The sequence below is a fragment of the Ctenopharyngodon idella genome, chromosome 2 (genome assembly GCF_019924925.1).
Source record: "Ctenopharyngodon idella isolate HZGC_01 chromosome 2, HZGC01, whole genome shotgun sequence".
Lineage (NCBI taxonomy): Eukaryota > Metazoa > Chordata > Actinopteri > Cypriniformes > Xenocyprididae > Ctenopharyngodon > Ctenopharyngodon idella.
In genome coordinates, this window is record NC_067221.1 from 11754316 (window position 1) to 11769700 (window position 15385).

At 35.4% G+C, this 15385-nt stretch overlaps 1 protein-coding gene across 1 annotated transcript in view; it reads right to left on the reverse strand.

The window, feature by feature from the left end:
- The window catches only part of dlgap1a (discs, large (Drosophila) homolog-associated protein 1a), a 78100-nt gene extending 67142 nt beyond the window's left edge, over positions 1–10958 (reverse strand). The window contains exon 1 of the mRNA XM_051874706.1: positions 10843–10958. Coding sequence (XP_051730666.1) covers positions 10843–10854 — 12 coding nt within the window. The 5' untranslated portion in view covers positions 10855–10958. The remainder of the gene's footprint in view (positions 1–10842) is intronic.
- Positions 10959–15385: the final 4427 nt, after the last annotated feature.

The window sequence follows — 15385 nt, forward strand, 5'->3', positions numbered from 1 at the left end:
TTCAGCCTTCCTTAGAGTGTGTCAGGTACAAAATGAGTTACAGGTGTAGATAGGTAGTTTTGTAATGTTTTAGTCACGTTTAATGTTTCTAGAGTGAGCCATGTTTAAATAACATTTAACATTTTTGAACCAGAAGAAGTGCCTTGGATTCTTTGTTTTCTACAGAAAACAACCACTTTAACTCTAGGCCAAATGTCACAGTCTGCCAACTATATTCGCTTGCACACAAAACCAGCCTTGTGTCCCCACCAAGCTGCTTATCCTTAGGTTATCCAGCTAGACTTTTAGTCAAACAGCTTCACCAGAAAGACAATGGCAGTCCACCAGCTCAAACCAACATAAACAACCCTGGACCAGCATCGACATTCATACTAAATTAATGTCAGGTGGTCTGTTCATGATGTTATTAGGTCTCGTAATCTCTTTAGACAAAAGACACGGCTACTTTTGAATGACTGTCAATAGAGAAAGATGCTTTTTGGTTCCAGATGGTGCACAGTAGTTACAACATTTAACATTGTGATCCCTAATTATGAGGACGTGCCTTTCACTATGTGCTTCAGTTTCACCTCAAATAACAGTGCTTTCAAGTCATGTCGGAAAGATCGCATTTACGAGTTAAACACACATGAACACCAGCACTAAGTCGTAATTATGAGTGGCAAACTCCAGATTTTCTTTGAGTCCAAAATTTCCTATTTGAGGGCTTGTCACTGAGAAAACAAATTTGTTGAAATTAATTAAATGAATAGTTATTTTTTTAACTAGCTAAATTACATGTACGTCACATGTACGTCACCATCTTTCTCCAACCAAACTGATTTGAACGCACCTGGCATCATAATTTCAACTTCCCAACTCATAAATACGAACTTCCCAGGAGTACTGGAATGCACCATGACCAGATTTATTCATTCACATCTGATACTGCCCACATATCTTTAGTGATGGTCATTAAAATAAACCAGACAAGATCATCATGACCCCAACACAAAGCAGAGGGATCTTGTATCATCAAGAGCTTTATTTTATAATAATAACTGGCTGACCATACATTATCCTGCTTAATACACTGCAATTTATATTAATAAATGGGCATGAAACAATGATTTGAGTGGAAATTATTTTAGTATGTTGGAAGAAAGAGAATGTGGAGTGAAACTAGCACAGCGTAGGAAATTCGTTGCCAGGGACAACAGGCAAACCTACAGCTTTAGTGTCATTATGCACAATATCTGAATGCAGAATACCACAATTGGCTAATCAGAATCAAGATTCTGCATAACTACATATAGTGGCTGGCTGGATGAAACCATATGTTGAGTAATGTTGTTTATACTCTTACATCAATCTTCTATAGACGAGAAATCACAGAGTGGGGGAAGGAAAAGCATCTGTAACAATTTTAATGGAATCAAAAGGTTAGCAAGCACTGGCTCATTATGTCACACATCAGGCAGTATGCAAAAATCCATTATGCATCAGCACATGAAAACGAGGAAATGCAGGGGAAAAGAAGAGATAAGGGAGGAGAAATGTCAGAAAGCTGAGCCGCAGGCTGCATCCTCCAGTCCGCCTGGGATACGTCAGAGTGTGAGTTTGTGTGCGCAAGTGTGTATGTATGTCTGCGTGTCTTTGGGAGAAAAGAAGCACATTCCCACCCACTCAATCCCATGATTCAACCGAGCCTGCACCAGGCGTGGGCTTGAGAGAGAGAAAAAGAGCGACAGAGAAAAAGCTCTCTTTCAGAGAAAGCGAGAGAGAAGAGACATGGAGAAGAGAGAGAACCCAGCAAAGAGGATGCAATGAGAGAGAGTGTTTCTTTATCCACTCCTCACCGCTATGTTGAAATATTCCTTTCAGCTGGGGTTCAGGCAGTGCTTTGAGGATGCAGGGCTGCTGGGCCCCAGGATGGGAAGAGGTGGGCAGGTTGGAAGTGTTTCTGCTCCTGACGGCTTCAGCTCATAAGGACATGTCTTAAGAATATTCTGGGTTCAGTAAAAGTTAAGCTTAATCAGCAGTGTTTGTTGGATAATGCTGATTACCAGTGTTGGGGGTAACACAAGTAGTGCAAGTTACGTAATCAGATTACTTTTTTAAGTAACTAGTAACGCATTACTAGGCTTATTCATTTCACTTTTGGTGTGAAAGGGCCTTTACATTTGCCAAAAATAGAACTTAGCCCAGATGAGAAAAAGTAACACATTACTTTTCAAAAAAGTAACTAAGTAACGCATTTAGTTACTTTTTTAGGGAGTAGCGCAATATTGTAATATATTACTTTTAAAGGTAACTTTCCCCAACACTGCTGATTACCAAAAAAAAAAAAAAAAAACCTTGCTTTTTTACTCAAAACAGCAGAATCTGCATCAGACAGCATCTGGGTTACACCGAGGCTTCAATAGTATAGCCACAAGAAAGATGTAAACAATATGCATGGTAACATGGTTTGAGTGTGAAAACACTACTGTTCAAAAGTGTGTGGTCAGTAAGGGTTTTTTTTTTTTTTTTTTGAAAGAAAAATTCTTTTATTCAGCAAGGATGCATTAAGCTGATCAAAAGTGTCAGTAAAGGCTTCTACATTGCTATACAAAATAAATTTCAAATAAATGCAGTTTTTTCGGATGATCAAGGTAAAAGTTAGACATTTATAATGTTACAAAAACTTTTATTTTAAATAAATGCTGTTCTTTTGAACTTTCTATATTCATCAAAGAATCCTGAAAAGAAATGTCCACAAAAATATCAAACAGCACAACCATTTTTAACATTGATAAATTGTAAGAAATGTTTTTTGAGCACCAAATCATCATATTAGAATGATTTCTGAAAAATCATTTTTTAACTGGCATAATATTTCGCAATATTACTGTTTTTTACTGTATTTTTGAACAAATAAATGCATCCTTGGTGAGCATAAGAGAGTCTAAACTCTAGAATGGTAGTGTAAATACAACTTTACAACTTCATTGCCATCACAATGGAACATTATAAACGCTAAAACAACTGTAAAAATGATCTTTACAGCTCAAATAATACACAAGATTTATCAGAAGAATTAATGCAAGTGCTTTTATAAAATTATAAGCTTAACATTTCTGCTTTTAATTCCTTTAAACATTGGCCCTGAAAGAAAATAACGATTTGTTGTGTTAATGAAAATTATTTCACAAATGCAGTGGATTGAGCTTAACATGTATTGAACCCAGAATATTACTTTAATTACAAAACATGGCCAACTGATTCACAGCTATGAGTAATATGTGTATTGTGGTGCTCTATTAGGTTTTACAAGGCAAAGGAGACACTGATGATCTAGTAAACCAGACTTATTCGAGTCTAGGCTTGTGAAATAGACACTACAATCCATGTTGTTAAACAGATTTGCGAGAGCACAAGATGACAGGATGACAGTCTCTTCCTGACAGACTACAGGTGTAACATCAGTCCCAGTCAGGTGGTGCCTCTCACTGCCAGTCAGGTGTCCCCATAGATCACTCTAAAATCATTACTCTTCACATTTTTTGTCAATCATTGCAAACAGGGCTGGATCAAATGATCATCGGCCCCTGGAGCACAAATGTCACCCAACCCACTCATGATGGCACATGACGCCCTTGATGTGAAACATTTTCCTGCGATTATGATACTGTGTAAGTATCCCTAAATGTTAAAAAGTAAACACAACCACAAGTAAATAGTCCAAAATCAATCTTCACCAAGCACCAAAAGCAAGTGAAGAAACTGATTCACGTTATTAGTCACCACTATATAATGCATGGCTTATATTTGAAGATATTTTGACTTTCACTGTTTGTTTGTTTTTACCTGACGTAAGAGATGTGGGCGAATTAAAGTAAAGATGTTCAAGCTCTCTACTGAAGTGACTGTCTAAGACTAATGCAAGTGTTTTTCCTCCTCTGATGTTTTCAGATGCAGATTATCTGAGGTGAGTGACTGCTGTAATTTATGCATCTACAATCAACTTTTATCACAGTAGAACATTTGCCATCAAAGGTTGTTCTAGGATAAAACAAAACACAAAACAAAACAGAACAAAACAAAACAAAAAATAAAACAAAACAAAACAAAAAATAAAACAAAACAAAACAAAACAAAAAACAAAACAAAACAAAACAAAACAAAACAAAACAAAACAAAACAAAAAATCTGCAAAATAAAGAGTGTTCCACATGCCTGGTTGGTAATCCTGTCCTGAAAAAAAAAGAAAGGAAAAAAAAAGGGCATAGGCCCTAGAGCACATGCCTCACATGGCTTGTTGGTAATCCTGTCCTTATTGCAAATGATGAAAATTAGACTCTTACAGTTCAAGGACAGCACATACACAGATGACAACTCCCACAGGTTATATGAGGAGGGCGTGTGTCTTCAGCTGAGAAAATGTCATGCCAGTATTTCTGAAGCACATGCAGCTGGTATTAGCCACTTGAATTCCCCATGAAATGTTTTCTTCAGGCCATGACTGTTTCATTAATGTGCTTCTCTATCTCTAACAAACACACATGTGCACAAAGGAGGGAAAAAAAGAACCAAGAACACAAATATCAAACGGGCACCCTCTTCACATTTTCCTGATGCAAATGTCCTCTGTTAATGTTAACTGCCTTTAGTTGGATGACTTGGGGGAGTATAAAAGTTCATGCAGTTTGCATAAATAGACGCAAACTGCACTGTAAGACTATGAAGTCCTGTGGGAAATCTAGCATAAGAGCTGATGGAACGCAATGTATTGTTTTAATTTAACTGAGAATGATGTTTGAAACTGTCTTGAGTTTGTGTGGCTACTTCTACCTCTATGTTATCATATTACACAAACGTATCATGTAAAGACACACAGGTTCACAAAGTTATGTTGTATTTCTGACAGTCAGTGCTACCATGGACAGCTCCTACATTCACTCTTGCATCAGACACTAACTTCAGCACCCTGGCCAGCTCCCCTAATATACAGTATACAAGCTCTGTGCCAGCTCAGCAAACTATTAGCCCATGTTTTGCGCACTTTTCTCAACAGGGTGCTAAAATGTCACCCTCCATTTAACCCACCAGTAACGGTGTTGTGAAACACTCTCTTCAATTTGCACTTTCACACTTACAACAAGACTCTGCTCTCTTCTCGTAGAGGAGGAACTGCTGTTTTAATTTGTTTCGTAACTTCTAATTTGTCTCTTGAATGTGTTTTCCAGCAGTGCGTTCAAATCTGATGCCAATGAGGTCTGTAAGAAACCTTTGAACCGGGAATTATAGTCACTGTCACTTGGAAGAGCTCTTTATTTTGTGTAGAGACTGAATTGAAGGTTCTTCTGAATGATCGAAAACAGGAAAAAACCTCATTATGTTTTCACAGTTTTTTATTTTTATTTTATACTAGTCCAGTGTTCTGGACATGTGAAAGCTCATATTTTGTTAAAGCACTTACATGAATAATTTAGCACAACCCTTTTTATTTCAGCTGTAACGTTTTCCATATCAACCTTATCAAAGGGTTGGTAACTACTTATCCTAGCATACAAGATACCTGGTTTATCAACGTTATAAACACAAATACTTCTGCTATAATATTCACCTGATTTTTCAATGCAGAAGAAAGCTATTTCAGGTAAATGAGACTTCTGATTCATTAGACACTGTAAAAGAATGACAAAGTGCATTAAACAGTAAACTATCTGAACTACAAACCAGTGTGTTTATGATTACGATAATAAATTAAGAAAATAATATGTTGACAAATACCAGTTTGCAACATAAAGCAGCAGTGCCTGACAAGTTAAAGTGGCTCAAGTTAAAAATGTCTGCGCTTCTTACGTTAAACAAAAGGTGGATGTAACCGCATCAAACAGCTACATGGCAAATGTGACCCTAGACCATAAACCAATCATAAGGGTCAATTTTTTGAAATTGAGATTTATACATCATCTGAAAGCTGAATAAATAAGCTTTCCATTGATGTATAGTTTATGGTTTACAGGACAATATTTGACTGAGATACAACTATTTGAAAATCTGGAATCTGAGGGTGCAAAAAATTCTAAATATTGAGAAAATTGCCTTTAAAGTTGTCCAAATGAAGTCGTTAGCAATGCATATCCACTCACAAATATACATTTTTGATATATTTACAGTAGGAAATTTACTAAATATGTTCATGGAACATGATCTTTACTTAATATCCTAATGATTTTTGGCATAAAAGAAAAATCGATATTGCTACAAATATGCCTGTGCTACTTGTTTTTGGTTTTTGGTCTAGGGTCACAAATAGAGGGTATGCATGTGACGTTACCATTGGCCGCATTGAAAACTGAGTGGCAGCATTGGTTTTCAACGTGAATGCTGCAAAAAACACACAAAACATCTAAAAGGGGAAAGAGGTTTGCGAATTGACTGTAAAAATAGATTTGACAAGAAACAACTGGACTCCAGGCAGCGAAACGTGGATTTGCAGTTATCATTTTGTGTCAAAATGTTGAATTTTGAGGTAAAATCATACCCTATATATTGTAATTGTTATATATTGTATTGACAACTCATCAGTTAAATATTTACCATCTTATATTCTGCATAATTGGATGTTTTTAAATAAACATAGTTTTAGGGCTGGATGATATGACTAGACATATAACATATAAGTGATCACCTGGATTTATATGAAGTCAAAACCATGCCACATAGATTTGCAAATGAATAAAGAATTTCAAAAGAAAATAAAGTTTTGCAATGACTCCCATAGTATTTTTTTTCCTACTATGGTAGTCAATGAGGGGCGAGATCTGCTCAGTTTCAAACATTCTTCCAAATATCTTCCTTTCTGTAGAACAAAGAAATGTATACAGGTTTGGAACTACATGAGGGTGAGTAAATGACAGAATTTTCATTTTTTAGGTGAACTATCCTTTTAACTAAATGTGTATTAAAAGCATTTGCTTAAGTTAGAGATTATGTTGTGTTTATTATTAGACGTAGACTACTCGCTAACGTGAACTCTGAAAACAGCCAGCATCTGCTGTTTATTTCTTTACATGTGCACATATTTATAGCATTGAAATGTTTTGTTTTGTTAATTAAACGTGTATTAACAGCGTTTGCTTAAGTTAGAGATTATGTTAAGGTGAATGTGAACTGTCTGAAAATAGCCAGCACACTTTTATAACATTATAGAATAATAGCACTAATTCTATTCTACTCAGTCGGTCCGATACACTTTAATAACAGTCTGCTTTCGCTTGGTTACCACATTGGACACGAAAAGGCAACAGAAGATTGAGTGGATTATTGGTATTATTATTATTATTATTATTATTATTATAAGTAGTGTATACTACTTGTATATACATTTTTTTTTTTACATACCCAATTCATTTTGCATGTTTCTGTACAAAGCAACACCCCCATACCCTTCTCTTGTGTCTGTGTCTCTGTAACTGTTGTTTTATTTTTTAGCTCATCTCATTCTGTGTCTAGAGGTTTTCTCTGTAACATATAAAAGTCGAAAATCTGTGTGAGCATACTTGGCAAATAAAGCTTCTGGAAAGGGAAAAAAAAAAAAGGAAAAAAAAAAAAAGGATGTGTTCACACAGCTCGTGCCTCACATGTGAGCACTAAAATCAGTGACGCTGGTAACTACTAGCTTGACTTACACACGTGTGTTTGTAGGTCAGAGGTAATGGTGGGGAAAGGATGCCTCTGCTCTGAAACCAGTTCTCATTGGGGTTTTGTTGAGTGCTCAACCATATTTCATTTGAGGAGATATTTATGGTGCCGTGCAGCAAAGGATCTTAAATGTGGTGCTAGAATACAGAATATGCTTAATAAGAGAATATAAAAGATGTTTAATACGAAGTGAACACACACAATTACAAATATAACAATGAGAGTGAATCATCCTAAGGCAAAATTTTCCGTTATGATGCGTATGGCAGGAAGGGAATTCATTAGATCTGTTACAAAACATAGTGAGCTGCCTCGCTACCTACTGCCTACATAGACAGCTGCAGTGTATAACAGAATCCAAACTGAAATAGAACTTTATAAGTGACTGATTTGCAACACTTTATTTAGGCAGCAACTCTGTGCGTCATACAGTACATGTAGTCCTCCTCATGCAAAGCGCAAGAGAGATTTCATTCACAATTGATTTCAATGCAAGCGATTCCAGAGGAACAATTCAATACTTTAAAGAGATAGTCCACCCAAAAATGAAAATTCTGTCATCATTTACCCATCCTCATGTCGTTCCAAACCTGTATGACTTTCTTTTGTCTGTGGAACATGTTAAAAAAAAGATATTTTGAAAACTGTTGGTAACCAAACAGTTTTGGTGCCCATTGACTTTCATTGTTTTTTTGTCTATACAATGGAAGTCAATTGGAACCAAAACTGTTTGGTTACCAATATATCTTCTTTTAAGTAAAGAATTTTCATTTTTGACTATACCTTTAATAAGCATAAATATACATACGCTACTGTATAAAAGTTTATGGTCAGTAAATTTTTTTTAAATATTTTTGAAGGAAATCTCAAATGCTCACCAAGGCTGCATTTATTTGATCAAAAATAATAAATATAAAAGTATTAATTTTAGTGCTGTCAAACGATTAATCGCGATTAATCACATCCATAATAAAAGATTGTGTCTAGTTTACATAATATAATATACACACACATGCATGTATATATTGTGTATTTATATATACATAATAAATATACACAGTACACACACATATTATGTAGACACAATCTTTTATTTTGGATGTGATTAATGGCGATTAAATCGCTTGATTGTTAATCGTTGAACCTTACTGAACCCACATTAGCAACACATTATTAGCTGTTTAATAACACAGGCTAATCATATTAATTTCCGTTATGTGTCCGAGCAATACCATTGTGCAGCGTTTACCTCAGTAAGTTGACCGAGTGGATCGCTGAGCTGGCGTGAGCGAGTGGAGGTGGGGCTAGTTTGTGTATCCATTGATCCGCGTATATTAAATGAGGCAAGGTTGTAAAGTTACATTCAAGCTATTTAAAGGAATGAAGAAAAAAAATTCACAGGAAAAAAAAAAGTTTAAATATGTCATTTTGGTGATCAAAGATGAGTTTTAAGGAATAAAATTATTGACTACTATTATTGACTACTTTGATTATTTTAATCACTATTCTAAGTATTTTCTTTTATATTCACCATCTTTCATTGCTCAAAACAATGCATTCTGGGACTGCCTGCTCCGTGTAGGATACATGCGATGCTGCATTTGAAAAAGGCCAAAGCAAGGTATCTTAGGATAACAATTAATTTGCCTACCTGGAGGCAGCTCACAAGGTTTGTAGTTATTCTGTGTTGAGAGCATGTTGAATAACTACTGCCTGAAGAGAAATGTAAGCATGAAGATATCTATAATAACCGTTCAGTGTATCAACAGCATATCCTGGAGTTACACACACTACACACACTTCATAATGTCAGACTTTACATTACGTAAAATTCTCCGGGGGTATCTTACAAGAAAGGCTCATCACCTTCTAGTGCATTTACATAAGACAGATGTGCTTATAAAATATTAGCTGCAAATCAAGATTTAAAAGCTAAAAAAAAGATAGAAGCCAATGATAATGTTATTTCTATATTTGAGGGTACAGTGGTTTTCTTCTTCATGAGTTGGAATCAATAATGATTGAATCATCTGTGATGTAGTAGTGGTAATTATACTACTATGCGTCATCTGTTTTAGGGTACTCAGTGTGAGCATCATATCCCGCTCAGTGCAGTGCTGCCATTTTAAAAATGAGGGCCACAAATGTGTCTCACTTTCATTATCCTTCCTTTTTGATTCAGGTTGTCAATAACAAAAACTGGCAAAAAAAAAAAAAAAAAAAAATCCCTCAATTTCTTCTCGTTTTTCAGCTCATACTCTCATCAGATAAAGCTATTTTAAATGGGGAGCAGAACAGGGGAAAAGCGGGGAAATATGGAGATATTAAACTGAAAATTTAATGAGCAGAGCTCTCGCCACGGGCAACTCAGAGCCACCATTCTGAGAAAGTGCATCTCGCACCACGTGTTTCACCTTCTGCTGTGACACGTTCGCTGGTGCCAAAAAAGGCTCGTTTCACTCTCGCTCACAAAAGACGGGCAACAGCAGACACGAACGGCAAAACATGGCCTATTTTTTAGAAAGTGCCCAGCAACCTTAGGCAGCTCTATTACCGAACTCAGGGATGCTTTATTCATGGAGACCCTTCTCTTCATCCTTTATGAAAGTTTATCATCTCTAGGAATTCAATATGAAACATCCTGCACTAGAAAAATAGCATTACAAAAACCGTAATGGAAAACGGGAAAAAGAAGCTGAGCTTAAGAACTTTTGGAAAGCTGAAGCATCCTCTTTTTTTTCCTCAGTGATTCTTTTGCTATTATGTTGTTTTCTTTTCTCAACTTTTACCATTTCTTGTTTTAAGGTCATCATGAAATAAAAAAATCTTAGTCAAAATCAGAAGGGGTAATAATGGTACAACAGTTTTAAAAAGTGATTTTCACTATTATTTACAACAGGATTTGCAATTGTAATTTATTTAAGCCACGAAATAAACTTCATTCCATAAAATAAGTATGATGAACTACGCAAAAAGCATTTTGAATGTCTCTAGCACATTTTTATAATAACCCCCAAAAAAATCAAACATAGTTCACCCCTTGCGCACGTTGTCACATCCCTCAAAAACTTAGGCTGGCTGTCAGTTGGAATATTAGAACACACATTATAACACTTATGGGCATCATTCACTTCACTGAATACTTCCCGGAAAGAAATAAATAATTGTTACCTTACGATCCATCTGTTTTCAAATCCATATCATTTGAATATCACAACATTGATGCCTGTCATAAAATAACATGCACAATACACTGTAGTATTTACTAGAAGTAGAGGTCCAGGGAGTACACGCATTTCCTGGAAAACTACCGGATGTTTTGTATGTGTCATCGCTTTCTGAGAAGAGGGAGAAAATGGCGAAATGAGTGGCTGTCAACATGCTGTCTGTCATGATAATGCGCATAATACATAACGCACATGAGTAAAAATATGTTCTTTACTCACTGAAATTGAATCGAAATGATCATGGAACTTCAAAAAGCCAATCCAATTGAAAAACTTTCCGGGTTAGTGAACATCCTTCAGCTTGTCTTGTTTTTGATGGTAATTTTTTTATTCAGAATCTACACATTCTGATTCTGACATTCCTAATTTTAATATTTTCAATAATTTTCTATTCTTGTCTGATCTTTTTTTCATAATTTTGGCAATAGATAAACTGTTAAGTGAGTGATCTTGAGTTGAATCCCTGTAGTCGCCTCAGATTTTGACTCTTATCTATTTTCTAAATGGATGTTTTTGATCTTACTGTGAACTGTTCATCTATGCATGTTACATTTTTTTTTAGACCTTGTCATTTTGATTAAAATGTCACAAACGACATACTTGTGACTTATACCAGACATCTCCAGTCATTTAGTCCTCTTAATCCCATTTAGTCCCCTTTATCTGAATACATAAAATTACTTAACTTGAAGACAAAGTAAAACTCTACACTGTAAAAAAGACTTGTTGGTTTAACTTAAAAAGTTAAGTTACCTGGTTGCTTTAAAAATTTTCAGTTCATTGAAATTAAAATTTTGAGTTAATACAATGAAGGCGATTGGTTTAATCAACAGAAACTCAAAATATTATGCTATCTGAACCACATTAATTATTGAAGTTGATTTGACAAAAGAAAAAATGTCATAAATCATGAAAATATATATATATATATATATATATATATATATATTTTTTTACAGTGCATCAGTTATATCCGATGGTTACCAGGAAACCTTTTCAGGAAAACAGATAGGACTACCAGGCATATGTGTTACATCACCTAATTAATATTCATAAGCCAAGTTGAAAAGGTTAACAATATGCCCCACCCACTTTTCAGAATATTCTTAGTCTACACCCTTGCTTCTAGCTGTATAACTCAGATGTTTGACTCATAACGTCATGACCTAAAGGAAAAGAACAATACTGACTTCAGATTAAGAACACAGCTAGTTGAATTTTAGTCCTCAGCTCTCCCTCTGGAACTGAAAATGAATTCAATATTCAAATAAAAAGGCAAAGTTTAAAAAAAAAAAAGTGGCGTCATCTTTCTCGGTTCATGGCTGTCACCTCGCAGTCAATGGACGTCATTCTAGATTAGTCATCAAGTACTGCTCTTCAGATCAACTTATACTCAGACACTGTCGTGGACTGAATGACGCTTCCTTTTAGATGCAGTGGTCGTATTCCAAAGTGCTCCTGCTATTACGCATCAAAGCTGCGTGGGATTATAACATTTATTAAAATATATGGTTTATCTATAGATGGCTGTAAGTTTAACAACCTCTCATTTCCAGTGTCCTTTTTTTAGCATAGGGTGCATGCTGTTACAACTGCACTGAAAATACAAATTCTGAAGGAATGATTCATATGCTCTTTTCAATATTTTATTATTAAAAAACACTTTAGAAGAGATAAATTGGAAACTAAAAAAGTGTTTCAAATCAAATCACATCTTATCAGACACTGCAGACCCACTATGCAGATTGTTTTGCTTGCATTATTGCAGCTGTAGATTGAACATTGGTGCAGCACATGAGTGTGATTAAATTAGGCCGTGTCACTGCCTTCGTTTAACTGGTGTTCCTGTGTAGCAAACAGTTCTGTCCTAATGAAAGCAGTCGAGCTGCAGCACTCCAGAAGCCCTTATCAGTGTATGTCAGATCAGTTCTCTACAGAGTACTCCCAGATAACTTAACAGCCATGACTCTCATCCAATGAACCTGCACACTGTGTGGAGCGCTGGAGCTGCGGTATCTGATGATAGCCCTGCGCTGGACAGTTAATCCAAGCACCCTGCTGATTCACAGGAGAAATCCAAGGGTGGCGCATTGTTTCTCCATACTCATTATAATGGCACCTGCTATTTGACTGGAAGCACTATGTTTAGCAGCTAGCCTAAAGCTATTTGTGAACATCTGGATTGTCTATATTTTCATAATATGTATTTTTGTCTTATTTTCCAGTAAAAATATCTAAACATCCTTAAAACAAGGTGCATTTTTTTCCACTTGAGAAGCAAAACTGTGAAAGGGTCAGTGACATTAGGCTAACTTCTGTTAATTTATTAAACAAAAACAAACAAAAAAACAACAATATAGAAATCCCATTCATAATGTGCATACAATGACTTAAAGGGTTAGTTCACCCAAAAATGAAAATTCTGTCATTAATTACTCACCCTCGTGCCGTTTTACACCCGTAAGACCTTTGTTGATCTTCGGAACACAAATTAAGATATTTTTGTTTAAATCCGATGGCTCCGTGAGGCCTACATAGGGAGCAATGACATTTCCTCTCAAGATCCATAAAGGTACTAAAAACACATTTAAATCAGTTAATGTGAGTACAGTGGTTCAATATTAATATTATAAAGCGACGAGAATATTTTTGGTGCGCCAAAAAAAACAAAATAACGACTTATTTAATGATGGCCGATTTCAAAACACTGCTTCAGGAAGATTCGGAGCGTAATGAATCAGCATGTCGAATCATGATTCGGATTGCGTGTCAAACCGCCAAACTGCTGAAATCACGTGACTTTGGCGCTCCGAACTGCGGATTCCACATGCTGATTCATTACGCTCCGAATCTTCCTGAAGCAGTGTTTTGAAATCGGCCATCACTAAATAATTCGTTATTTTGTTTTTTTTGGCGCACCAAAAATATTCTCGTCGCTTTATAATATTAATATTGAACCACTGTCCTCACATGAACTGATTTAAATATGTTTTTAGTACCTTTATGGATCTTGAGAGAGGAAATGTCATTGCTCCCTATGTAGGCCTCACAGAGCCATCGGACTTAAACAAAAATATCTTAATTTGCGTTCCGAAGATGAACGAAGGTCTTACAGGTCTGGAACAGCATGAGCGTGAGTAATAAATGACAGAATTTTCATTTTTGGGTGAACTAACCCTTTAAATATGCATCTTCTATGATGTGCAAGTTTTTATTTCCATATTAAAATTGATGTAGATATTTTTGGCAAGTATGAAGTCAAAAATGTCTTGGTGATACAACAGTCCTGATATAACAACGGAGAAAAAAGCCCCGTTAAAATAATTAAATTATTTAAAAGTAGTTTAGCATTATCTTTAGTTTCATCGATTACGAAAAGAGAAATATTTTAAAACTGCTTTACTGTTTATTAAATTTTCTTTTAATGTGATAAATGGTATTTAATGGTATTTTCACAACCATGTAAAAACCAACTTAAAGATATTTCTCTTACTTTAAAGCAGACACTCTTAACTCTTTCCCCACAAGCCTTTTTTTTTTTTTTTTTTTTTTAATTTACCAGCTGGCGCCAGCATTTTTGATCATTTTCACAAAAATTTCATGGCCCCCAGAATATTTTTTTGTATGAATATCTGAACATACAATATATCAAAAGAAAGAACAGAGCCTCTGCTTTTAAACATTTTATTCTGCTTCATTCATTCTTTTTTTTTTTTTTTTATGAACTCCTGAATGTAGGTAAGTTTCATAAAAAAGCAGCATTTTGAACAAAAAGCTGAGAAAATCATGTTTTTTTTCAAAAAACTATAGTACAACTGGATCGAACTCAGCGATGATCAAAATACAGATTGATTCCATCAACACCTACAAAGCTTGCACAGCCCTATACCTCTTACTGGGTCAAACATTTCATTTGGTAATGTTAGGCAGTTTTGATTTATATGCTGTTTAATGTTTGATGACGAGCATAAGCAATGCTTCTATTGCTTGTTTCTGCTTCTCCTTTGCATTTTTCTAGATTCAGAGATGCTGAAATAGATTAATAATGAAATAGATTAAACAGATTAATCCGTTTTCAGAGATCTTAAACATTTTCAATTCATTCTTTGTTCAATTGTTTATTTTCTTACCTAAGATCGGAATTTAATATTTTTTGTTCAGTTTTGCTTCTCAAGTAAATTAATTTTGTTTTAAAGGGGTCCTTGATTATGATCTCTTTTTTAACTTTAGTTAGTGTCTAATGTTGCTGCTTGAGCATAAACAACATCTGCAAAGTGACGATGCTCAAAGTTCAATGCAAAGGGAGAATTTGCTTTTTAAGAACTACAACAAACGGCTGGTAGGGACTACAATGAGCTTCTTCCCGGGTTGGTGACATCACAAACCCCAAAATTTACATAAACCCTGCCCCTGGGAACACACAACAAAGGGAGTGAGGCCATTTTGGGCTGCTTTAGAGAAGAGGAAGAGTTGTTGTAGTAGAGTGT